The sequence below is a fragment of the Tiliqua scincoides genome, chromosome 2 (assembly GCF_035046505.1).
Source record: "Tiliqua scincoides isolate rTilSci1 chromosome 2, rTilSci1.hap2, whole genome shotgun sequence".
NCBI lineage: Eukaryota > Metazoa > Chordata > Lepidosauria > Squamata > Scincidae > Tiliqua > Tiliqua scincoides.
The window spans coordinates 152,320,337-152,345,796 of NC_089822.1; the positions used below are offsets into that span (position 1 = coordinate 152,320,337).

The window sequence follows — 25,460 nt, forward strand, 5'->3', positions numbered from 1 at the left end:
CTGAATTAGTTCTGCATGTTACTTTCTTCAGAGCAAGTGGAAGCACACATACCTGCTGATTACTCCCTACAAGGAAAACAAACAAGGCACCACTAGCTCAAAGGAAATTCTGCATTGCTATTGAATGGTTCACTTACTACCACAACTATTTCAATGGGATGAACTGTCATTGAAGTGTTTGAAACGAGTGTGGCTGCATGTTTCAAACTGTTGCTGTGCCAAGTCTAGTGAATGTACTCTTCATGCTTCCAAGACTCCGGTTACCCCCAGAAAGTAATGCAAAATTGCCCCCATTACACAGTCTAGTAAATGATCAGTGTATAGCTGCCACCTGTTGCCATCTTCACAAAAAGCAAACAGTACATACATATGTACATGCGCGCACACACACACAAAACAGGGTTTCCTCCACCAAGGAAGATATATTCACTGGGGCAGACTGCATTCGGAATACAATGCTTGCTCAGTTTCAAGGATCATTACCGGAAAGGCATCGTGAAGAAGAAGAAAGGAATTGCAAGCTAATGAAGATGCATAAGATAAACCATGATAACAGACCTAGCATTACCATGAACATTAGATTGCATGGGCATGGTGCACTTATAGGATGCCACCAGTGCACCTGAAGACAAAAACAACAGAGCAATTCTCCTGCTCATTTACATTCTTAATAACACTGATACTGTGTTAAGTGCATACTAAACACAGTTAACACAGTTAACACTTATGTTAACACATAAGTTAACATTATATTGACATCATTATTAGTAATCCTGAGGATTAAAAGAACAAGAGGCCAATACTCAAGCTTATACAACTGTCTGAAGTTTTTGGTTGCCCATTCCTGGCCCAGTGGGTATCCAACTTGGGATATTTGTGTGCCACATGGGAAAGAATTATTGGCTCTGTGAGGGACAGTCCCTTCCTGCTACCTACCAGCTAGCAGAGTATGCAAATAGGTCAGACTATGGCCAAAGACTGCATGACTGGCTTCTTTAGAGAAAAGGCTTGCCTCTGCTTCACAAGGGCCTTGTCCCCCAGCAATGACTACCAAGCACATCATGCCACAGCAGAAGTGTTGTGGCTCTAAAACTGGCTTATCCTCCAAGACAGAAAGCTTTCCAATTGAAACAGAGCTTGGGTGTTCCTCAAACAAACCAAGACAGAGTGGCAGATTCCTTGCCTGTTCCTAGATGCTGGCCTTTGCCCTGACAGTCACCTCTGTCCTTCTTTGTTCTATCTGTCCACTCAAGAGTAGAGCACACTTTTTTGCCATCTTTCTCCTCCTCTTCCATTCCCACAAAAGAGTACAGTCTTCCAACACTCATCAAGAACCATAGGCCTTTCTAAATGACTGGGTCTTAGTGATTTACTTCTCATTAGTGGGGTAAAGTCTAAAGTTAGTCCAGGTGCCAGTTCTCAGTTAGGACCTGCCACAACAATTCCTATCAAGTGAGAACATAAAATAGAACCTCAGGATCAATCAACTGTAGCATGCAAGCAACTGACAGCAGGTGAGATCAAAGTGCACTACAACCAAATGTGACCAGAGAGCCAAATCCAGAGGACCAATTGCCAGGGTGCCTAGTGAATATCACTTCTGTACAGTTTCTATTCAATTTGCTACTACAGTGCTAAACTTACATATATGGCTGAAACTTACCTAGTTTCAGCTTAGATACTTGCTGCTGTTCTTTGGCAATCTGTGTATATGAATGAATTGCTGTGAATGATGGCCTTGATTTCTCAATTCACTATGCCCATGTTTCAACTTGTACAACAGTGCCTATTTTGCATCCCTCTGCCAGGGCAAACAAACCCTTTATTCATGATCAGCAGCTTCACAAAAATCACTGCTTTTACGTGTTTTTAATAAGGAGAATCACCCACAATTTCCTTGACATACTCAGTAGAGGGACTTGCATTCAAACCCACACATTATTCTTGTAGCCCTAAGCATTCCCCCTCTCCAATTTTTAAAAAGGCAGAAGTGTCCAGTTGCTCAAGTGATGCCTACTCAGACAGCAGGTCAATCTGCTGAAAGCAGAATGGAGGTGGAGAAATGCCTGCAGGCACATGACTCAGGGGACAACCACATCTCCTGTTATGGCCATGGCTCTTCGACTATAATAGTGTGAATTTGCTCACACCATGAATCACCTTTCCAGAAGGGGAAATCTAAAGAACTTCTCAATTTTTATTCAGTTGAAATAAAGCCACTTTATCTGGGCCTCAAGCAATACCTGCCTCGAACATAGCTGCATAACTGCTTTTTCCCCTCTAACAACATACTCGCCCTTCTTGCAAAGATGCCTGTAACTCCAGATCAAGCTACTTCATGCCTGCTTACAACTCTGTCCTCACTCCGAACAGCTCCATGAATTTCTAGACAGAAATTCTCAGACATTCCTCCTCACCCACGAGGTTGAGAAAGCAATGCTACTAAACTAGCAATTTGCTAGTTCAACACCACTTGTTGGGAAAACTCCAGAATTCTCCACAGCACCAACCATTTAGAATGACAACATTACTTGAGCTGGCACACAGTGATAGGAAGCTGTTCCCTGTGCAAGAGCTCAGGTTACTACCAGCACTGAGAAGCCAAAACATGGAAGGTACTGAAGGTACAATTCCTGCTACATTCATTGCAACAGCACCTTTCACTTGACAAAGTGCCTTGAAACTGACATTTGCTCTCATTTAGTGTGGTTCAGGCACAGACACTTAACCCATTTTTGCCCAGCCCACAGGTATACACATTTGGTCCCTGTTGCATATACGCAATGTTGGACAGAAATGGCTTAAACACAATTCTGGAATGATGGCAAAATATCAGATTCTCAAATGCTGAGCTGTAGTCTACTTTTATTGGGTGGACAGAGGCTGAAACAGCCTACAAAGGCCCCAGCACTAGGGAGATACCCCTGCTGCATCTAGGTCTTCTACCATACAGCAGAATTCATATGGTACAGGCCAAGAGATTCTAGTCTTGCACCCTGGCTCCATCCCCATCTGAAAGAGTTGCTGCTGACAGGAAAGTTCTTCGATGAGTGCAATGTAAGTCACGCTCTTTTGTTATCTGTGTGGCCCCATCACTGGCTGTTTCTCATGGCTGTGGTTAAGCGCCAATGCGTAAAGACATGAGCATGTTTTCTTAAGGAAGAAGGGCTTAGTCAGCAGCTTTCCCCACTCCTCCAAGCCTCTTCCCAGCAACTCTGCAGGAAGGAGGCAGGGAAGATAGCATTCCCATAATCATTAACAGCACAAACTTTAGACAAACAAAAGCAGAGATCCCTGGAGAAGTGGAGCCCATTAGGATGTGACCTTTGGGGCATGCTCAAGGGAACCGAGGCCTGCTTGGTTTGCTCTAATCCAGTTTCTACTGCAAGGCACAGACAAGCTCCTCAGTGCAACAGAAAGCTGACTGTGGGAATTTCAAAATGTTCTCCAGAGCAGAATTTGTCTACTTGCAGGCTAGAAGTCCAAGGAGAGGATAGTGTGATTAATTCCACTGTCTTACAAGGCTTCAGCCACTTAATAAGAAATTAGAGCCACGGGGGGGTTGAGACCAGAGCAGCAAAAGGGAGCCTAATGTGGAATCACAGGTTCCACACATGCTTGATAGGGTTGTAGTTTAGGTTCAGTGGTCTGCCATGACACAAGGGTAGAGATTAAAAATACCTCCCTATAGGATACCATGTGTTCTCTAGGAGTTAGTCTGCATGATAAGTCAAGATAGGGCTGGGTGAAAAATTTGTTGCTGGAGCACCTAGAAATTGGATTCTGGTATCTCAAAGTCTGAAGGAAGTGCATCAGCTCTTTAGCAAGGACTACAAAATTCACCACCACGTGTATTCCTCTAATTGTTTGCACAATCCATGATTCCATGTTTCCACATAAATTCTGAACATGTCAGGCACATATGACTCATTTCTCTCCACCCCCCTCCATATCCTCCACACCAACCTCATCTCTATGATGTGCCTCATTCGATCTTCTTGCTTGCTCCACTTCACCTTCCCACAAAGGAAGGGACAGACTGAAGCATTCAATAAGGATGCAGCAGTGAGAGAAGGGACTTGTTCTGTCGCATACCCGAGCTCAGCAACCCTCCTCACTCTCATTCCCCAGAGTAAAGGGGCCAATTAGGTCACCGAACAAAAGAAAAGCTTCCTCCTCTCCCTCTATGTGCTTGGGTTGCCATCTTTTCTCTCTATGCTTTCTGAAGCAGCTTGGAGGGAAAGAGCTGGCAACTTGAGAAGAAAGCAACAGCTCACATCACAGATATCATTTGTCAACTCCCAAGTTACACTACAATTGGCCTTCAATACCGTTTTCTCTTTTCCCAACTGCTACATCACTGCAATAGGAAAGGAAGAAACAGCATCAGATCAAATTACTTCTCCAGCCTCACCTTTCCCAAATCTAGCATCAGATACTTGCCACCTCTTCCTTTCTCTTCTAACATAGTGATTAGAGCTGGAGCACTAGTCTTGCTCATATTTAGGTGGTGTATTGTTTTCCTAACTTGGGCCCCAATGCTAACTAAATTCCACCCACCACCACAGATGCATGCGTGCCAAGAAGGCATACACTGCATCCTACAATGGGGAGGTTTAGCAGACATCTCCTCAAGGTTAGGAAACCTTTGTTCCATTACCCTGGTGAAAGCCTCTGCTTTTCCTATGGGCCTCCTCAGTTCTTCCCCATCTATTTTGCCAAGAGGGAGAGGCAAAGGATACGGCTGCATGCGAGTGACACTAATCCTACCTCCTATCCCCCACCCAGAAACTCCCCCCATCTCCCCCACTACCCGCTCCCACCATTGCCTTACCTGGTGTTACTTGGCGGACAGTGTCTTTGCTGCCAGTCACTGCACTGGTGGCCTTGTTGCACTCACTGGCAGCATCAGTGAGTGTAACAAGGTCATGTGATGCACAGATCCTGGTGATTGTGTTGGAATGTGCATTCCACTGGCAGAAGCTGTCAGTTATAAAGCTCACTGGCAGATTATTTATAGCTAGACTGAAGACTTATTCAAAACTACCCAGACAAACTCTACTCATTATATGCTACAATAGTTTTGCAGCCACAGATCAGTTCAGAAGTCCATTACCCAAATTCACTGTTCATGTCGCAGCTATCACACCACCTCTGTGAGTTAACTCTCACAGACGGGGGACTCCCAACAATCTCTGGCAGGGCATCTTGAAAAAATCTATCAGATGAAGACTACTGCCTATTTCAAGCCTTTTTTGATGCTTCCCAAAATCATCCAAGATGGAAGTGTTGGAGTAACATTTTGTTTCTGGGTTAGGAATTTGGCATGAAATTGCACTAGGACAGATTCTTCACACTAAGCAGATTCAAATTTGAACAGAATACAGTGCATCAGCTCAGGGTTCAGATAAAATATTCTGCCACCTCAACGAACAGCCCAAATGACAGTTCTTTGGATATCCTGCCTGCATTCAGTGCCTCCCACAAAGACATCTCACCTTTGGCATGGAATGTCCATCCACTTCTAAAATATTCCTGCAGCATGATTCTCCCTTGCTGTCCCAGATAACACACCTCACTGAAGAACTGCTGCTCAATATAAACATAGGCAGCAGGGATCGCACCTGCCACCCCTTTGGCCCCAAAGAACCCATTCACCTCTGGTGAGGCTAGAAGGATCTGGTACTTCGCCTTGGTGCCTAGAATCAGGTCCATATAGGCTTGTGTGAGGTTGAAGTAGCCTGTGGTGAGATATATGCTGGCACCTCGCTCTGCTTCCATCAGGATGGTCTCTGTGACAATCTCATCTATCCGAATCCCAAAAGGTTTCATCTGTATCAAGGGATAAATCCATGTATCTGGTTCAGGTCGTTGGTCACCAACTGCCTTTGCATCTCTGGACAATGGAATTTCTCCTTCCATCTGGTTACCATGAAGAGTCTGTGTGTGCAGCAGCTCTTGACGGTTCCTTGTTGAGTTGATCACTTCCATGACTCTTCTATTTGCTGCTTCACAATAGGCCATCTTATCTCCTGAGGGTATGAATGAGACCAAATGAACATTATACAGTATAACTTCTATATAATTGAGGAAAACCACAAAGAGAACAAAAGGAATACCAATATGACTCCTTAAACCCAAGGGTCGCAAAAGCTAGATCATGACAAGATACAGGAAGAACACACCCACATCCCAAAAGAAGCCTGCATCCAGCAACTCTGAACATATCAGTTCTTCCATATGAAGACTGGGCGACAGAAACAATTGGAGGCATTCCTTCTAGCCTAAAGAATGTACCATGGAGTTTGCCAACTGCAGAAAACTGAAATTTCTTAAGCAATATGGGACAGTCTTAAGATGGTGATTCGGAAAGTTCCTTGCAAGCTAAGGCTGCAATCCTGTACACACTTATTTATGAGTAAGAACTCCTGAAGTTCATGAAATCTACTTCTGACTAGATGTATACACAGTTGTACTGCAAGTGAATTGTTGCCCAGTGAAAATGATCAATTTGAAAGTTTACTTTGTGATGATATACTAGGTTTAATCTCTAGTATTGCTAGTAAAAAGTCTATTAGGCTTTTCTTTCCTTTCATTCTCTGCCTTATAGAGACATGTGGCCCAATTAGCATTGACAGCAGTATAACCGCTTGGTTTGGGTTACTCAGTGTAAGAGACGCTCCAGATGCATCTGTCATTTAACCCGTATGTGAATGAAACAGAAAGGAGGCCTACTAGAAAGTCATCACACTCTTTAAAAATGGGGGGGGGGGGAGAAGATTCACATGCGAGTCCAGGGGTGGGCAAACCCCGGCCTGTGGGGCGCCCACATCCACCCTAGGGGTGCCCCCCCCAGGCAAACTGGCCTGCTGGAGAATCGCCGTGCCTACTCCGGCCTGACACACCAGCTCCAGGCACGGTCGCCTCTCTGCAGCCTTGAGCGTTGCATTTGCAAAGCTCCACAGACAAAGGAAAAAACACCAGCCTTGCGTTTGTGCAAGGCCTTTTATAAGGTTGAGATAACGCAAGGCTTGCAGGTCTTGAACTCACGTGAGACCTTGCAAGTCTTGCATGAGTTCAACCTCAGAAAAGGCCTCATGCACATGCAAGACTGGCCTGTCCATATTGCTTGAATGTGAAAGCACATGCAACAGTGAAAGGTTTGGGAGAGCCTGTCGCTGCCTCAAGGTCCCATGTATTGGGGTAAATGGGAGAGCACAAGCAGCCCAGATAAGCTCCCCAGTGAGGCTGCCACCACCTCCTCTGCAGCCTGGGTGAGCTTTCCTGGTGACGCCACCTCCTCCTCTCCCCCTCCATAGCTGCCTCGCAACCTCCCTGCAGCCCCTGCATAATCCCTAGATGCGCCTTGTCACCTCCGCATCCTTGATGAGTTTCTGCCTAGATGAAATACTCATTTTTGGGATTTTTTCCCTGGTCTGTATTAATAATTTGGTGGCTTTGGGACTGCTTTGCAGGATCATTTCTTCCACCCCCCTTCCCTCCAGTATTTGTAAGTGCTTCTGGACTGCTTTACCCAGATGCTGTTTTCCCCCATGTGCATCACTGCCTTTTCCCATCATTATTTTCACAACCCTACCCATTCCTGGCTTGGTTAATTTCTGTTTCAATAAACTTATAAGTGCCTGGTACCTCCCATTGTGTTCCTTGGTGATGCCATTTCATTCATCAGATGTATCTGCTTTTACTTTTTTTATTCTGCTCTCTCAGGTGTGTGTGGCTTTCGGCAGCATGGCTTCTTCCCGAGTCTCCCTTTTCTGTTTGGGAAATATTGGAAATCTCTGGTGTTTTCCCATTTCATCCCTCAGTTATATCTGATTTTTAAAAAATTTTCTATGTTTTTCCTTGCCTCTAATACAGTTATGTCTCAATCTCTGCTTTAAGTTTGGGGGAGGGGAGAGAGAGTGTGCCCATCAGATCCATGGGCTAGGTTTGCTGTCTCTGGTGAAATCAAATTCCTAGGCGTTCCATGTTTTTCCTTGCCTATGATAGTTATATCTCAATCTGTGCTTTATGTTGGAAGTGCGTGCGCAGGCGTTTATACCCCACCCACTTCATTTTTCTGGTTTGTCATGTCTGGCGAAAACACATTCATGATTGTCTCAAACGCATTAGTTCATGTCTTCATGTGTTTCTACTTTTCCCCGGGTGTAATTTTAAACCCCCTCCCCACTGCCTCGGAATAACTTATGTCTCCATGAGTTTCTGACTTGGTCTGTATGTTTTCACTGTGCCAGAGGTGTGTGGCAAACAGTTCATTGTTCTCATGTGATTCTACATACCTATATTATAGCTCTCATGTGTGTTATAAATAAGCTCAGTAAAATTCATTCATTCATATGTTCCAGCTCGAATGTATTCATTTATGTAAATTTATTCAAATTTGAAATGTAAATTAATTCTTTTTTCCCTGGCTCCCAACACGGTGACAGAGAGATGATGTGGCCCTCCTGCCAAAATGTTTGCCCACCCCTATGCTAGTCAAAGGGAATTTGCCAGCTAAAACCAAACTTGCTCTCATGATTTAGCGTGCCCAGGCAGAAGAGGAAGTCTCCTCTCACCTATTCCCAACGCATCAGCTCTTGTGAAACTCTCACCTGGCACCAGTCATCTCAGCAACCCTGTTTCCAGTAAGATGCCTCAGTTGCTGGCAGTACCTGGAAAACAGCCCCCAGGGGATGGTGACAGCCCAGCGTTTCACACTTATATTAAATGAGCTTAGCTTTCTTCAGGCTGTAGCAGAGGGAGAGCATTTCCCTGACAAGTGTGTCATACAAGACACATTCTCACCAACAACATCCAGCACACGTGTATTCAATCACAAACTTTCCAGGAAGTAGCATGATACTGGGAGTGATGCATTTCTTGAAAAATTCTCTTCCGCCACCCCTGCTTCCTGCTTTTCCAGGAAAACAGGTTTGCAAAATATGGAATGCACAGTCAGAATGTTTCCTTCTAACTACACAAGCCAGAGAATACACCCAACACCATGAAGAAAGCACTAGGACTGCAAAGACTTCCCAGATCAATGCCATTTTCCTCTTGTCATGCTACCATCAAGTGTCACAGATATGAAGATGTGTTAAGACTCCCAAGTACCACTCTAAGAGCTAAGAAGATAATCCCAACTCCCAGTGGCTGAGTTAAATTACAGCACAATCCTATCTCGTGCTGGAACAATCCTTCTTCACTGCTGCCGCACATTGGGTCGACACTTTCATCGACCTGTCCACCACCACCCCAAGATCTCTCTCCTGATCTGTCACAGACAGCTCAGAACCCATCAGCCTATATCTAAAGTTTTGATTTTTTGCCCCAATGTGCATGACTTTACACTTACTGACATTGAAGCGCATCTGCCATTTTGCTGCCCATTCTGCCAGTCTGGAGAGATCCTTCTGGAGCTCCTCACAATCACTTCTGGTCTTTACCACTCGGAAAAGTTTGGTGTCATCTGCAAACTTAGTCACTTCACTGCTCAACCCTGTCTCCAGGTCATTTATGAAGAGGTTGAAAAGCACCGGTCCCAGGACAGATCCTTGGGGCACACCGCTTTTCACCTCTCTCCATTGTGAAAATTGCCCATTGACACCCACTCTCTGCTTCCTGGCCTCCAACCAGTTCTCAATCCAGGAGAGGACCTGTCCTCTAATTCCCTGACTGTGGAGTTTTTTCAGTAGCCTTTGGTGAGGGACCGTGTCAAACGCCTTCTGAAAGTCCAGATATATAATGTCCACGGGTTCTCCCGCATCCACATGCCTGTTGACCTTTTCAAAGAATTGATGTAAGGGACTTGCACTGGCCTAAAACAAGGTTAGGATTGCGCCCTTAGTTCCATAACCAAGTTACATTCCCACCTGACCATACCAACAAAAGGCACGCACATTTAGGGGCTAAGCTCAGCAACCTACCTGAAAGAAGCCATAACTGAATGGAAGAGCACACGTGCTGCACACAAACCATACAGGCTCAAACCTGCACCATCTCAAGTTCAAGGGTCTCCATACTGTCTATTCTGATGGTCAGCACCTCTTCAAAGGGTCTTTCCCAGTGCTGCTATGAGAGATCCCCACCCCTTACTGGAGAATGAAGCAAACTTTTATGCAAGACACACTGGACTACATCCCAACTTCATCACCTTTCTTTCTACAGAGATAGCATTCCTTTTCCCTTTGGAAATACTAGAGCTTGCTTGTTCCTCAGAGTTGGAAACTTGATACTCAGAGATGCACAAGGGGAAAGAAACCTAGGCTAGGAACAGCTGAGCTCTACTTGGACTCAAAGGGCTGAGTTGGTATGTCGTACCAACTAAAATATGCCTATATCAAATTGGATGGTTGATGGTCCTCCTACCTTGGTAAGGATGCACCATCCCCTCCATCACCTTGACTGTATCATCTGGTTGTAACTGCAGGGACACATCCCCAACAGCATCTACTAGCTCAGTGAAAAAGTCTGCGATCTCAGGAGAGTCTTGCAGGAATACATAGCGGTCCTGACGATTGGTGAAATAGGAGTCACTCAAGTTGGCTCTGAAGGAGAAAAGGGCAATAAAAATGCCAACAGAAAAAGCAAACACAAGTCAAAAGTCATTTGTTTCAGCAAAACACAAACACATAACAAAATGTTTACAGGAAATTCATCAATGTCTGTATGCAGAGACTGCCTCTCCCACCCACTTTCCCAATCCTGCTTGGCAAGACAATCAAAATTCACAAGGCATTCCCTCAGAAACAGCAGCCATGATCCAATTGTGATACTGTGAAAAGGAAAGCTACACCAAAATTATGCAACACGTCCAAAGCAAACATCAAGGTTTGTAGTATGCTCCAGCTTTCCCTCTGCTTTACTCAAGATTAGACAATTCCCCCCAGAGATCCCCATTATTTCCTCACAACAAGGGACTCACCCGCTCAAGATCACATTATCATCAAAGAGATAGACCTTGATATGCTGCAGCCCAATGGTTTCATTGAAGCGCTCAGGAATTAGAAGTCTGAGGAGACCACGTAGGTTAGGGGTATGGAAGAGAGAGACACGGACCTGTTCTGGAAACCTCCTCAGGAGTGGAAGAAGCATGGTCCTGGAGTTCTTCCGGCCTGGGATACAGAAGAAAATGAATGTTTAGCTATAAATGTGTGCACCACTTAACGACGGGGATACATTCTCCAATCCCGTTGTTATGATATTGGGTCATTAAGTGAACATTCAGTCCAATCTATTGCCTTTGTTGTGTCAACAGACACTCTCTGCCAGACACAGGCTACTGGAGACAGACTGCCTCTTCTTTGCATTAAACAGACACTCTGTTGTGTAAACAGACACTCTGCTGCAGGCTATGGGAGATGTGGTTGCCTCATTTAAAGCATCTTTACTGTGCTTGAACCCCATCATACAGACGGACCCCATCATGGTCCATCGTTAAGCGAACAGTTGTTAAGCAGCACACACCTGCATTTCTGCTCCAATTTGTCAATTTGAGTTTCAGTGAGCTGCTTTTTCAAACCATGTTTTATAGCACTTAATTTTTAGAACCCCCCAAACAGGCAAGCGATTGCCTGTGAGGACTGACAGGTAGTAACCCTCCTCCAGCTGCGGTAAAATTAGCTCACAGCAGCACAAAAACCTGAACTTCTATCACTACTGCCAATTGTGGCAAAGTGAAACTCAAGAAGGAAACAGAAGCCAGAGATCCCAAGATGTACTCTTTAGTTCTAGTACAGAAGTTAATAGCGGGATAATTGCCTACATTTAATAGATGAAAGATATGGCTATGATTTGAGTGGCTATTCAAATAAATACAGGTTAGATGTGTAAAAAAAAAAAAACCCCAGAAAGTGAAGCGGCTGCTTTTTTCCTGCAAGGTTTAGCAACAGGTGTAGTCAAAATATTTCAATTAGAAGCTAGTAGCTGAAAGTGCAAGAGGAAGTTGTATGCCTATGAAAGTTTGCAAATTCCCAGAAAATGCTCCCACATGTAGTCCAGATAGGAATGGCAAGTCCTACTGAAATCAATGGGGTTATTTGCAATTATATTTGCATAGTAACTTCCAAGGTTAAAAGGTTCAAACTCGAGATAATTATCAAGCATACATTTCATACTGATTACTAAAAATATTTATATACTGCTCTTCAATTAAAAAGAAACTTCAAAGTAGCTTAACCAGCAAGAGATAAAGGATCAATACACTGGCTCACTGAGTTACAAATGTCTGAGTCAACGGATGTCCATGCTGTCACATATTTCAAGTTTGTTACATTTCAATTTATGTACAGACCTCCGGAACTGAACCAGTACCAACATAAGGGACAGTGCAATCTCTGCTACTCAGACTAAATTAATTGCATCAACCCTTCAAATACAACGCATTCTGGAAGTCAATGTTTTAGCCTCATGTAGAACTGGGACGAATGAGAGGGTGTGTTCTATCAGAGAGACAGTGGGCCCTCCTTATCAGTGGATGCCGAGCCTGCGGCTGGAGGCCTCAGAAGTCCACCCAGATGCAACCAGAAGTCACTTTCTGTTCATGCCGGTGACTTCTGGCTGCATCCGGGAAGCTTCCGAGGAGGCCGCACACAACTTCTGGAGGGCCAGGTACAGCACCCAGGTAAGTTATTATGGTGCACCCGTCCCCCTCCTTCACTGATTTAATCATCCCAGATTTTTATATCCATGGAATGGATCACCCACGGATCCAGAGCCCCACTGTACTGATGTTTCCAAACCCAAGCTCTTGGACACATTCATGAAAGTTTCACAAGGTGCAATAAATTGAAATCAAATGCTTTGGGGCTGCATTCACACCTGTCCTTCATGCAGACAACCAGTTTGCTAAGAATTGATTCATACATAATTTGAGAAGAGCTGTTCTCCCTGTTTGATTTTGCAAAGATTGCACTTATTTTTGTTGTGAATTCCACAACAGCATTTCTCATATTTTGCTTCTAAGGCACCAGACACATACAGCACAACTGAGTATAAACGCCAAAGTTGTCATCGCTACATCACCACCAATTACTTCCAGGCAAGCAGCCACCAACTTGGTTGATTTTTTGGTGCGCTCCACTATTAGAGCACAGTGAAAAAGCAGCCAAGTCAGCAGCTGCTTATAGGCTACAGTTGCAATCTCACTTCCTGCCACCCCCCTCATGCCTTTGTCACAGAGGTGGCGGAAAGCAAGATTTCACTCACCACCACCACCACCACCTCTAAGCAGCTGCTGCTGCTTAGAGGTGGTGGCCGGTGCAATTTAGCTTCCAGCCACCCTCCTCCTTCCAAACCAAAGGAGAAGGCACTAGGGAGCAGCAGGAAGTGAGATCATGCTCACTGCAGCCACCTAAGTAGTGGCTGTGTCCTGCCGTTTAGAGGTAGCAGTAGCTGCCTCTTCTAAGTGTTTGAAAAATCACTTAGAGGTAGAGGCTGCAGTCGCCATCTTGGATGGCCTCCTTGCTTTTGCAGCCTCCTTGGCGTGGCACCCGGAGTGGGTGCCCCTCCAGCTCTGCCCAGGTTATGCCTTTGACAGCATGTGCCATTTCCAGCAATACACACATATGTTTATCCTTAGGGTTTCCCTCCTCACAGAAGATACACTCGAAGATATAAAACAAAAACCAGTCTGGAAGAACAAGTTTTAACATTCGTCCCAGACATTCATGAAGATAAAGCTGGCCAAGATATTTGCATTTCAAAGGTATGTCCACAATACTACACATTATTCTTGCAGAAGATAAAGTAATCAGTAACGGCACATCTAGCTCATACCGAAAAGATGCTACTGAGTCAGACGTATTGTCTAGCCTGACTGGCAGCTGCTCTCGGACAGAGCTCTTTCCTAGCCCTGTCTTAACATACCAAAGATTGAATTGGGAGATGTCTGCATGCACACATATGCCCTACATCTGAGCTATGCCCTTGATTCCTAAACTTTGATGACAATCCCAAATCCGATGCTCTTTCACCATAGAAATTACACTATGCAAGTTTACTCAAATCTGGTGCGTGCAAGATATCTCGAGGAAGATTTGCAAACCACCATATGCATACAGCTTCCATCTGTAGTATGCACAATTTGATTATGAATCCAAAACAAAGATCCAAATTCTCTTAATTTGGAATGCTTATAAAACAGTGCATCTGAGCAAAGATATCCAACCTGCCTAATTGGCCCAGAACAACCACATGGGAGTTATAACTAAATACTATACATGCTTACCCCGAGATCCTCTTGTGAAGTCTAACAGAATGGACACTCTAAGGCTAGAAGGTTCACTTCCTTGCAAAGAGCCCTCCAAAGTTGTTTCAATGCAATCCACCTGAAGACAACAGACATGAAAGCACAAGATAAAATTCCTCCAGAGCATGACATGCACTTTGAAGCCAAATGTGTATACTAGTATATGCAAAAGTACGAGATCTACAGGGAACCCTGATTTCTGAACATATAATCTACTTTAAGCCTTCATATCTATTGCCAGATATCAAAGTGCAAGAGGGAATAAATGATTCCCATGTAATGTAGGATGCAGTTGTATTCTTCTATCAAACATATGTTAACATTGCATACATTTTTATTTAATTTCAACATTTATACCACCCTTTAGATCATTTGCAGTGAGTACAAATTAACTTGCAGTACAACCCTGTACAGATCTAGTCAGAAGTAGGTTTCATGGACATCAGGAGTTCTTACTCACAAATAGGTGTGTACAGCAGTGTTTCTCAAACTGTGGGTCGGGACTCACTAGGTGGGTCACAAGCCAATTTCAGATGGATCCCCATTCATTTCAATATTTTATTTTTAATATATTATACTTGATGCTACTAAGGTATGTGACTGAATTTAGGGAAATGTTACAGACCTGTACTTTTAACAGACTACTACATATATGCTTTTAACAATGATAGTAAATGGGACATATTCCTGGGTAAGTGTGGGTAGGATTGCAGCCTAGGATTGTCAAAAATTTTCCTGCTTGATGATGTCACTTCCAGACATGACAACACTTCTGGTGGGTCCTGACAGATTCTCATTCTAAAAAGTGGATCCTGGTGGTAAATGTGTGAGAACCACTGGTGTATAGGATTGCAACCTTAGCTTGCAAGGAATTTTCTGAATAACCTTTCTGAGACTGCCCAATATTGCAGAAGAGATTTCAATTTCTGCAGTTGAGAAGCTCCTTGGTACAAGTCCAGCCTATTTATACACGGATCTTTTATACACGGATTTGACTCAACACGAATGGCCCCTGCAAATGAGAAAGAATGTGCTGATCCCTGGAGAAGGGGAAAAATTAATCCCTTTAAAATCAGTTTTAAAAACTGAACAGTCCTTTAACAATAGCCTCCTTAGTGAGAGGGGGGGCAGCAGGCTAACAATCCAACAATCCTTCTCTCTCCTGCAGACCCCTCCCTTCCCCCAGCACGTGAAAAAAAGGTGATCATTTTGCATTGGTGAAGGGAGGAGCTGAGAGGTGCCCTGATGGATTGTCTTCTTAATGACTCTTATCTTAGAGTCAAAAGGTCAGCAAGGCTGTTTTTCAATCACTGGAGCAAAGAAACTTTGTTTTTTTAATTGATTTGCTATAGTGCGTTTTTTTTAATCCACGTGAGTGCTTGGAATGGAACCCACTTGAGACTTGGAATGAACCAAGTCTCAACCTGTATATCCTTCAGGCTGGAAGGAATTCCTCCAGTTCTTTCTGTGGCCCACACTTCATATGGAAGAAATTGTATAGAAGGTTCAGAGTTGCCAGTGTTGCTGACACAAGATTCTTTTGGGATGGGTGTGTTCTCCAAAGGTCAACCAGGGTGACGAAAGAACCACTGACAGAAAAATCCCCCAAAGATACAGAATCAGAAAGCCTGCAGTGCTGTGCTTTTAAGTGGATCTGTGTTCCACTCTGAAAAACACTAGACTGCCACTGATCTAGACCTAACCAGATGGTGAGCTGTTCCCATCAAGAGAACCATTTCAATCTTCCCCTGAGATTACCTCAGAACCAGATTTTGAGTACACATTTTGCCAGTTCTGAAGGACTCTGACTGGCTCTTGGTCCATTTCCAAGCAAACTTCAAAGTGCTGATAGTGATGTTTAGCATCTTACCTGGTTTGGGACCTGGGTATCTGAAGGAAAGCCTGCTACCACATCAACTTGCTTGTGCCCTGAGAAAGTCCTTAGGAGGAGTTCTAAGTGCCCCCCCCATCAAAAGTGAGGCAAGTGGTGATCAAAGAGAGGATCTTTTTGTCAGGCCCCTTATATAGAACTCATCCCACCACCACCACCACCACCACGACAGGCTCCCAGCATCCATGCTGCTACCTTTTCTGTACCATATAAAAAGATGTTTTCTCCTAAGCCTTCAAAGGATTTAACTTTTTGCTGCCAATTTTAAAATTGCTATTCTTTTCCTTAATAAAACCATCGCCTTTTAACATTTATAATATCACTGAGAAATTTTTTTGAGTTAGAAAAGCAATATAGAAGCTCCTAAATTTTAAAAAAAGTTTCTAAAGGTTGATTGAATTCTTATAAACCAGCATGGGCTTGCACACTGACACCTACTGAGCCTAGACTGCTGCTGCAACAAGAAATGGGGTGCAGGGAGGAATAACTGGGAAGAGATTAACATCCCCTATCTTGTTCAATGAGGTCTCAATGAAACATGTCAGGTTTGCAAACAAAGATTAAGGTAGTCGCAAACTGAAAAGATAGAAATTTATAGTGCAATCCTGTGCATATCTATTCAGAAGTCAGTTCCATTGTATTCCATCGGCTTACTCACAGGAAAGTGTGTACAGGATTACAGCCTGTACTTTATTAGTCAAAATGCTAATAAAGTATCTACAGATGTTTTATTAGTCAAAAGAAAAAGCCAATAGAAAAGTCAACACATAGAAAGAATTGCTCCCTTTGTAAAGAAAGAAGCTAAACAGAAGGTAAACAGCTGTGCATATAGACTTCTGTAGAGCATATATACTGCATTCAATACTAACTTGTGTCTCCACAAAGCATTCTGGCTATCTCCCAAAGAAAATGCTTGAGTGCTGCAAACTTGACCATGAGAAGTCAATTCAAGAACACTGTCAATTTAACTCCTAGCACATTAGTTTTGTGCATCTATGCTTTATAATCTGCCTTGTCTTGATTTTTCCGAGTTGCCAAAGCCACCATAAAAGACTCCCAGCACAAGGACAGAAGAATAGGGAGGCTGACCCCATAAAAAGAGGGCTTAAAACAGACTAGTCACCATCTCCAACAAGAACTATGCCTATGACAGCTTCTTAACCAGCTCCTTACACTGGCTCCCTACGTTATGGATGTCCAACCCACAGATGGCCGTGTTGGTGCTTTTATACAGGTGCAGTATGTCCTTCGTGCTGCTTTTGCACAGGCACAATAATGCTTGGCCACCAAGATATGTTTTGAAAGACATACATTGCAGCTTCTGGAAAGATCTCCAGAACAGAGCCAGTACACTAAGTTCTCAACATGCGTATTTCTCAAATACTTGCAGTCCCTCCCTCCCAGTTTCAACACTTACTAGCTCTTGTTCCAGCGGTCCTGTTCCAAGGTAGAGTGAAGCCAGAACTACTCGCTTCTTGGCCATCTTTATCTGTCCCTAAGCGAAACAGAAATGTTTTAATACTCATGATGGACTCACAGTCTTCCCAAGGAACCCAATCAACTATGCAATAAATAAAATGAGAAGAAACGGAAATTAAACCTACCTGGAAACTATTAACTATAACTATAACTAAGACACCCTGCCTACAGTTGGCTTAGGATAACTAGGGTTACCCAGCTGTGAGAAACAGACATCTTATACATGCTCTAAACATCACTTCAATCAATTAGAGGTGCAGAGAAAAACAGGCCCAGTTAATGAGATGGGAGTTTAAATGAAAAGGAGTTCAGCCTGCTCTTGATGGGGTAGCACTCCCTTCAAAACAGCAGGTGAGTGGCTTGGGAATGCTCCTGGATTCAGTCCTGCTCCTAAGAAGGCAGCAGCCATGGCCAAAAACACTTTTGCCCAGCTTCAATGGTGCACCAAAGACCTTCCTCAGACACACAGAATTGGTTACAGTTACCCATGCTTTGGGCATATCTTGACTATAAAATTGCCATTCACTCTTTGTGGGGCTCCCTTTGAAAAGTTTGCAGAAACTACAACTTGTGCAGAATGCTGATGGATGCTTAAGGAGCATATTATTTTCATTTTCATGAACAACAATGGTTTCCCATTTGTTTCTGGGTCCAGTTCAAGATGCAGGTTGACAACTTTAACTGATATTTGCCCAAGATGCACAAAAGCAACATTAATATATAACTATAAAAAGTGCAGAAGCATTGTTTTGATCTGATTTTTTTTTAAAACTGTGGATAGCAGAGGGATGAAACTTGTTTCCTGAATTTTTTTTCAGATTTTTAGAGTCACCCCATTTTGAGCACCAGGGGGACAAAGTTGACTGAGGGCCACTGCAACACTGCCACTTTGAGCATTTGGTCCCATCCCCTCCACCCAAAATCAAAAATCCATGTCTGGTATGTTGGTCAGGGACTAGGCTTTGTAATTCACTTTGACTGGAACCTTTCAGCTATAGGTAAATGCCTGTGAATCAGCTGTAGAACATAATGTTGCTTTTATGCAACTGTGATACAGGGTTCAGGTCTATTCAGTCTGTGTTTTTGCATGCTTTGCTTCATCTTGTTCTTTTGGTTTCTGTTGGTAGTAAGAAGTGAATTACTTTGTGAGCTGATCATGGGAGAGACTCAGTGAAACACAGGTAAAGTTTCAGACATTATCTTCAGTCCTTTGGTGCTTTATAGCTCCATTCACACCTGATGGAAAGATAGGATACTTATTCAACTGCCTCAGGCAAAATTCCTTGGCCAGGAAAGTTGAAATGACTCTGACAGACTGAATCTCTCTCTCAGTGAAACAAGGACAGAGAGTTTCAATGAAGTTATTTTAGCTTTAGTTATGATTCTAATCATTCCAGCACCCTAAAATGCACCCCCAGCATCACCACCTTGGACAAAAGTGGACAGATGCTGGTGCTGATGCAGGTTGATGCTGATGCTGAAAAGTGGACTGATGCTGATGAAAGGTAATGAGGTTGTAATTATTGCCCCCCCCCCACGTTTTTACAAAAGAGATGTTTCCAGCTATTTACAAGGTACACAAAGGTCTTTAGCTATCCATCCTGTAAGGATCCCCAGGCAGCTTAGCAAGCCCTTAGGCCAGCTCCATGGGAAAGATAGGGGTTTCTTGTTGTATTTTACTGATGATTTCTATTACCAGGTATGAAGGTGGTAATATATAGGTCAATGAGGTACCTCTCTGCTCAGGCTGCAAGGCAGGCCTTTCAAGCTTGCAGCAGCTAACTCCCTGTAAAAATTGGGTTTTTTCTTCCAGCTTATTTACAGGGTACTCAAAGATCATTAGCTACCCTTCCTGTAAGTTTTCCTCATGAGGTTTTGCAAGCCTTGCAGCAACCAGCTCTTTCAGAAAAATGGGTTTTTTCCCCCAAGCTGTTTACAGGGTATTCAAAGGTCAAGGAGGAACCCTCTGCTACCAAGCTCTGCAAGACTTAGCAACAGCTGGAGCTGTGTGCTCAGTGAAGGGAAAAGAGTTGTTTTTATTGAGATTTTTCAAGGGATGCTGCTTGGGTGAGGCCTGCTTCTGAGTATGATCTTTATAAACATCTCAAAATCAGCACCTTGGACAGAAAGTCATGGTGCTGATGCTGTGGAATGAAGAAGCTGAGGCATCCCAACTGCTGAGATATCTTAGGCCAAATCCCTTGGATATGATTCTGTGTACCTCAGAGGTACAAGGAAACTGTTTTCCTGAAGTTTAACAGGTATTTGGTATCTCTCTACATCAGCACCTCGGACAGAACAGCACGGGGCTGAGGGATGGTACAGGGTGCCGAAAGTGAGCTATGCAACTGTTCAAGTGCCCCAGGTCAAATCCCTTGCCCTGCACAGCTGACAGGACTCTGAAAAACTGAATGCACCTCAGTGAAACAGGACTGCGTCCAGACAAGACCACATCCCTAAGCAAAAGGGAAAAGGGACAGGTGAAAGACAGGCACCTATCTGGCTGACTCGGGTGTGAGTGAGAAGTCTGTTGTTCCCTTTCCTTGAGGATGGGGTTGAGGGGTAAGAGATGGAGAAGAGAGACAGGTAACTTGTTGGGTGAGCTACTGGATCTGTGTCTTTTCTTTTTTAGGCCTGTTGCAATCCTATAGACTTTCCAGGAAGTAAACCCTATTACCCAATGGGACCTACTTCTTGGTAGATACACATAGAAGTGTGCTATGAATCCTCTTTTGTGCAACTGTAATGTTCCAAAGTTAGTCAAAGCAACATTCTGTGACAGCTGTAATGCAAAGCAATGGCCTTTCTGAACTCTGTTGCACAAAAGCAACATTTGGTTTCAGGTATATGAAAACACCTGAAATTTCTTCTGGAGAAATATGTCTTCTTTGAGGTCCATTGACAAGGATTTTTTTAAAAAAACCAAAGATTTTACATTTTTTCTATCCCTGGTCCTCAATAAAGCCTACACGCAATTTGGGCCCTGAATACTTTGAAGACCACTTTCTGACATATGAAATCTACCCATCCATTATGATACTTAAGGGAGGCTAACAAAGAAGGAATCTGTTTTGTTTATATATAAATTAGGAATTCCCTCTTTCAGGAGGAGAAAGGAGCTCTCTGAATGGGATCATCTCTTCTGCAAGAGATAACAGCTATCAACATTTCAACCAATTAGCAGGGAAGCCTCTCAAACCAGATGCACTTCATCAAAGTAGAGGAAGTATGCAGGAGGGTTCAGACAAATACACCCTTCAGAACAATGGAAGACTGACTTATCAGAACTTAAGGCAGTGCAAATGGAGTAGGAGTCTGAAATGTAACTTTATTCCTGTAAGAAGTAACCTAATTCAGGAGTGGGATGTTTCCAGGCTAAGAGACAGAGGCATCATCTCAGAAGGCAGACTCTTCAGACACTGCCCCAAAGAGATAAAGAGGCGAAGTGTGTGGGCAGAGGCAGAAGATTTTACTATCCCTTCTTTTCACTAGGATGGAGTGAGTAGTGTGATGGATTTTTGGCCATTAGAGAAAGAGGAACTATGCCACCATGTGTTTTCAAAGCAGTTTCATATGCTCATAGGGATGTGTGCTAGAAGGAAACCATACCAATTAATTCATGATAAGGAATGCAATGCAAGATTATCTTGTTTCTTAAGCTCCAGAACACCATTTCACAACACTGCAGCAGCAGAAATGCACATTTTTAAAATCCAGATGACATTTTCAATTTTATGAGATAAAAACGGTGACACACACAAAGAAAACACAACATTTTGAAATCTATTCACAACTGCCACTCCTAAATTCACCCACGCTAAAGCTATCACCTTCATAAGTTCGTAGAATTCAGTCGGGGACGAAAGCACCTTGACATGAGAGCTGGCGATTCCAAATTCCGGGACCACGTTCCTAATCCACTGAAATCTATGGGACCCCTCGGGACAGAGACAACAAGGTGAGGCTGTTAGCTGAGGGACAGTAGGAGAAAGCAGCGGGGCCAGCAGCAGCCATGATGACCTAAGTGGAGGAAAAGTGGGTAAGTTGCTTGCATTAATATCTTCTCTTTCCAACTGCCTCAGGCTGAGCAATAGGATACAGACAAGGATGCTGTATTACACATCTGCCTTTCACCTTCATTAGTTATATTGAATCACTTCTGCAAGAAAGGAAACAGCCATACTGTACACAAGGAAAGGAAGGCAGGTCTGACATATGTGTTAGTGGCTTTCCTAGGGAGCTAATGTGGAGAGGTTCCATGACTAGTAGGAAAGCTGATCCACATTATGGAACGCAAATAGACAGCTGTAAGGAAACAGACAATCCTCTCAGATGACAGCTTTCAGTATCTCTGCAGACCTCAGTTGTTGATTGATCATTTGATGGGCTTCTTTCAAGTGGTAACATCCACTGTATTCCAGTTTCTTTACAACAAAGATGTCATTTCATAGTGACCTAGTGCCTTCTCCAGAACATATTCCTAAATGGCCACATACAGCATATCATAACATTTGGTTGAAATAGGTCCACTACAACACCACCAGCTCCACACACTACATCACATCTAAGAGCAAATCTGAAAAGAATTGTTGTATGCCACTACCCAATTTCAAGGACCATAGTATTTTTGCAATCTTAGCACATGCTGATATTTAGGGAAAGAATCAAAAACAAAAAAAAGTAAAATAAGCTGAAAGGAAATAATTTCAGCCAAAGTCATTGTTATACCGGCGTACTTGTACATATGCAAGGCATTTCTTCACAGAGGTGCCACCCTCTCAATAGATGGATCTGCTGCTTGTAAGCTAGCTAACTGCTCAATGGTTGTGATCTGTCCTGACACACACCACTACACAGCTGTCTCAGGCATGACCTTTACCAGAATTTATGAGGAACTCTTGGTTATGAGGAACTCTTGGTCCAAAGCTCAAATGACCACAGATTCCAGGAAGATGATTTCACTTATTTGCCTCATGATAAAATGTTGAGTCTTCACAAGGTTTGCATGCATCCTTGCACAAAAAAAACCCAGACAGTGTGCCACTGCATTTCCCAGAAAGCCCACCGGTTTGTCACCACCTATTCATCACAATGGAGATCTGACTCAGCATGCGCAAGAATTCCTAGCAATATTGTTTTTCAACGGTTCATGGGGACTGGGCACTGCTGTGGCAATAGACTTACAGTAACTTGGAAATAAAAGTTTCCATTCACTTTAAACCAAAAGGAGAACTTGCAGAAGTACTTCACTGGTGCTATCTCTCAACCGGCAACTAAAAGCAGCAGAATGGCATGATACCAGAGTGGTTGGGCCAATATTGTTTTGTTATCTATAGAGCCTGTATTAAGTTCCAAAAGCATCCCAACAGTTTTTAAAGTATTCATTTAAGGATAACAGCACAGTACAGTACACGTTTTCTAACATACATTTGGTACATCTGAAAACCTCACTCCCACATCTTCTTCATTTCACCAAATCACATCTGTATCTACTTGCAGGGTCTTGTTTCTGCAAATGTGTATTTATACCTTTTCTCTTCACTTTCCTTCTTATGTTTTGCAATTTTTAGTTGCAAGCCTGAGGAGCTAGATCAGGAATGGGCAAACATTTTGGCAAGAGGGACACATCAACTCTCTGACACTGTGTTGGGGGCCGGGGGGGAAGGATTGATTTAATAATAAATAAATAATAACTTTATTTATATCCCGCCCTTCTCCCCAAAGGAACCCAAGGTGGCTTACAATATGTTAAAAGCAGATTAAAACATAATTTAACAAACAGATAAAAACATATTAACACATTGACAGGCAGGGCTTTTTTTGTAATAGAACGCACCGGAACGGCGTTCCGGCACCTTTTTTCCCACTGAGGGAGGGAGGGAGACAAACTTTTGACCTGGTGCTCCTTTTTTTTTTTTTTTTTTTTGCATTGCGGCTAGGGAGAGATTTGAACCTCTGACCTCATGCTTCACAGCCCAGCACTCTCTCCATTGGGCTATAGGAAAGCCTGTGGTCAAAGTGCTCAGAACAAATATATAAGGTCTTGAGCCCAGCTGGTGGCCATCAGCACCTCAAGTATTAGTTCCAAACAGTTTGAGTTTAAGAGCTCCTATGGCTCAATTGCTAAAGTGCTGGGCTGTGGAGCCAGAGGCTAGGGGTTCAAATCCCTATGAGGAATAAATTTTTTTCTTTTTTTAGGTGGGGAGGTGCTCCATGGCTGCAAAATATAAAGGTTGGTTGCCAGTTGCCAAAAGGGGGGCCAGTTGAGGCTGCAAAACTTCTCAAAGTTCAGTCCCAGGCAGGCTTTTTTGGGGCTTTTTTTTTTTTAAGTTCCAGGACTTAACCCACAGGCTCCAGCAGGGGGCTCACTCCAGGAGCTACAGCAGCAGTTACCAGCCGGGGCAGTTGTTCTGAACCTTCCTCCCTGAAGAGTCCTGTAGGAGATACATGCACACACATAATCATCAAAGACTATTGGGGGGATCCTGTATTTGGAGCCCTCCCTATCACAGCACAAGAGACTGAGAGCCTGAAAGGTCCAAGGCAGACACTCCCAAGGGATGGTGGGGGCAGACCTGATCCCTGCAAGGTCTTTCGCACCCCTTTAGGTTTCACTCCAGCTGTGGCAGGAGTGCTTTTGCTATCAGGGAGCTCAGGCGGGATGGACGTGTGTGTGTGTGTGTGTGTGTGTGTGTGGGTGTGTGTGTGTGTGTGTGTGTGTGTGTGTGTAGTTATTGACTATGTCTCGTATCTTATTACTTATTTCTCCGATAAAAAATGGTTTAAAAATAAATAAATGAATAAATGAATGAATGATTAACAGGTTGTGAGTTCCTGCACCCCTCCCTTTTTTTTTTTAACAAAAAAAGCACTGTTGACAGGTATCATAAAAACAGTAGTCAGATAAAAAGTCAGGTAAAAAGAGCATAGAGCAGCAGAGCATAAAGGAATCAGGCATGTAAAAACATACTAAAAGATGTAGAAAAGATGTACATACATTTACATAAATGAATACATAGAGACGGAATTTGTATGAGTGAATTTTACTGAGTCTATTTATAATACACATTAGAACTGTAATACAGGCATGTAGAACCACATGAGAACTATGAACTGTTTGTTACACACCTCTTGCACAGCAAAAACATACAGACCAAGCCAGAAACACATAGAGACATAAGTTGTTCAGAGGTAAGGGAGGGGGGAGGTTAAAATAATGCCCAGGAAAAAGCAGAACACACATGGCCTTGCTCTAATTCGGCCCACAGCTCGCTTCTGGTGGCAGTTATGGGCCAGCACAGGCTCCAACAGTCTCCAATGGGGCCAAGCGCTGCAAATGGCTCACGGACAGGGATTTGCCCACCCCTGGGCTAGATAGTCTTTCGAGACTGAAGGTTGCCAATACCAATACAATACAATACAGGGCTAGACAGTGCCTATCACCAGCACCATACTAAGATTGATGTGAATCACTTTTGGGAGATATTTCACAAAAATTAAAAATACAAATAAGTCTTTGTAACACTATCAGTGTATGTTTTCTCTCAGTGACTCAGAAAAGGGGCTTCCCATTTTCTTCCAGAAAGTGGGAGGAATTGCTCTAAAGCGCTTTGGAAGAATTAAGAATCAGGTCATCTTGATGCTCACATCAAATAACTTCTCTCTCCGAAAACACACATCAGTCTTCTCAACCACACACTTAATTCAGTGACATGCATGGCAGGAAAAACACACAGTACCCAGAATCATTAACTGCTTTATATCAGGGACTGCACAGTTAAGACTGCCTTAATGTTTGCGTTTTGCCAACAAGCTCTATTGTCCAATATAAGAAACTGA

The 25,460-nt window shown here is 43.4% G+C and overlaps 1 protein-coding gene across 1 annotated transcript in view; it reads right to left on the reverse strand.

Annotated features, from left to right (window-relative positions):
- Positions 1-25,460, reverse strand: part of PGS1 (phosphatidylglycerophosphate synthase 1) — a 46,741-nt gene that overhangs the window by 9,706 nt on the left and 11,575 nt on the right. Inside the window, exons 2-7 of the mRNA XM_066615979.1 lie at positions 21,452-21,641; positions 17,560-17,637; positions 14,231-14,330; positions 10,928-11,117; positions 10,372-10,550; positions 5,499-6,032 (exon numbers count right to left, since the gene is read on the reverse strand). Of these exons, the coding sequence (XP_066472076.1) occupies positions 5,499-6,032; positions 10,372-10,550; positions 10,928-11,117; positions 14,231-14,330; positions 17,560-17,637; positions 21,452-21,641 (1,271 nt within the window). The remainder of the gene's footprint in view (positions 1-5,498; positions 6,033-10,371; positions 10,551-10,927; positions 11,118-14,230; positions 14,331-17,559; positions 17,638-21,451; positions 21,642-25,460) is intronic.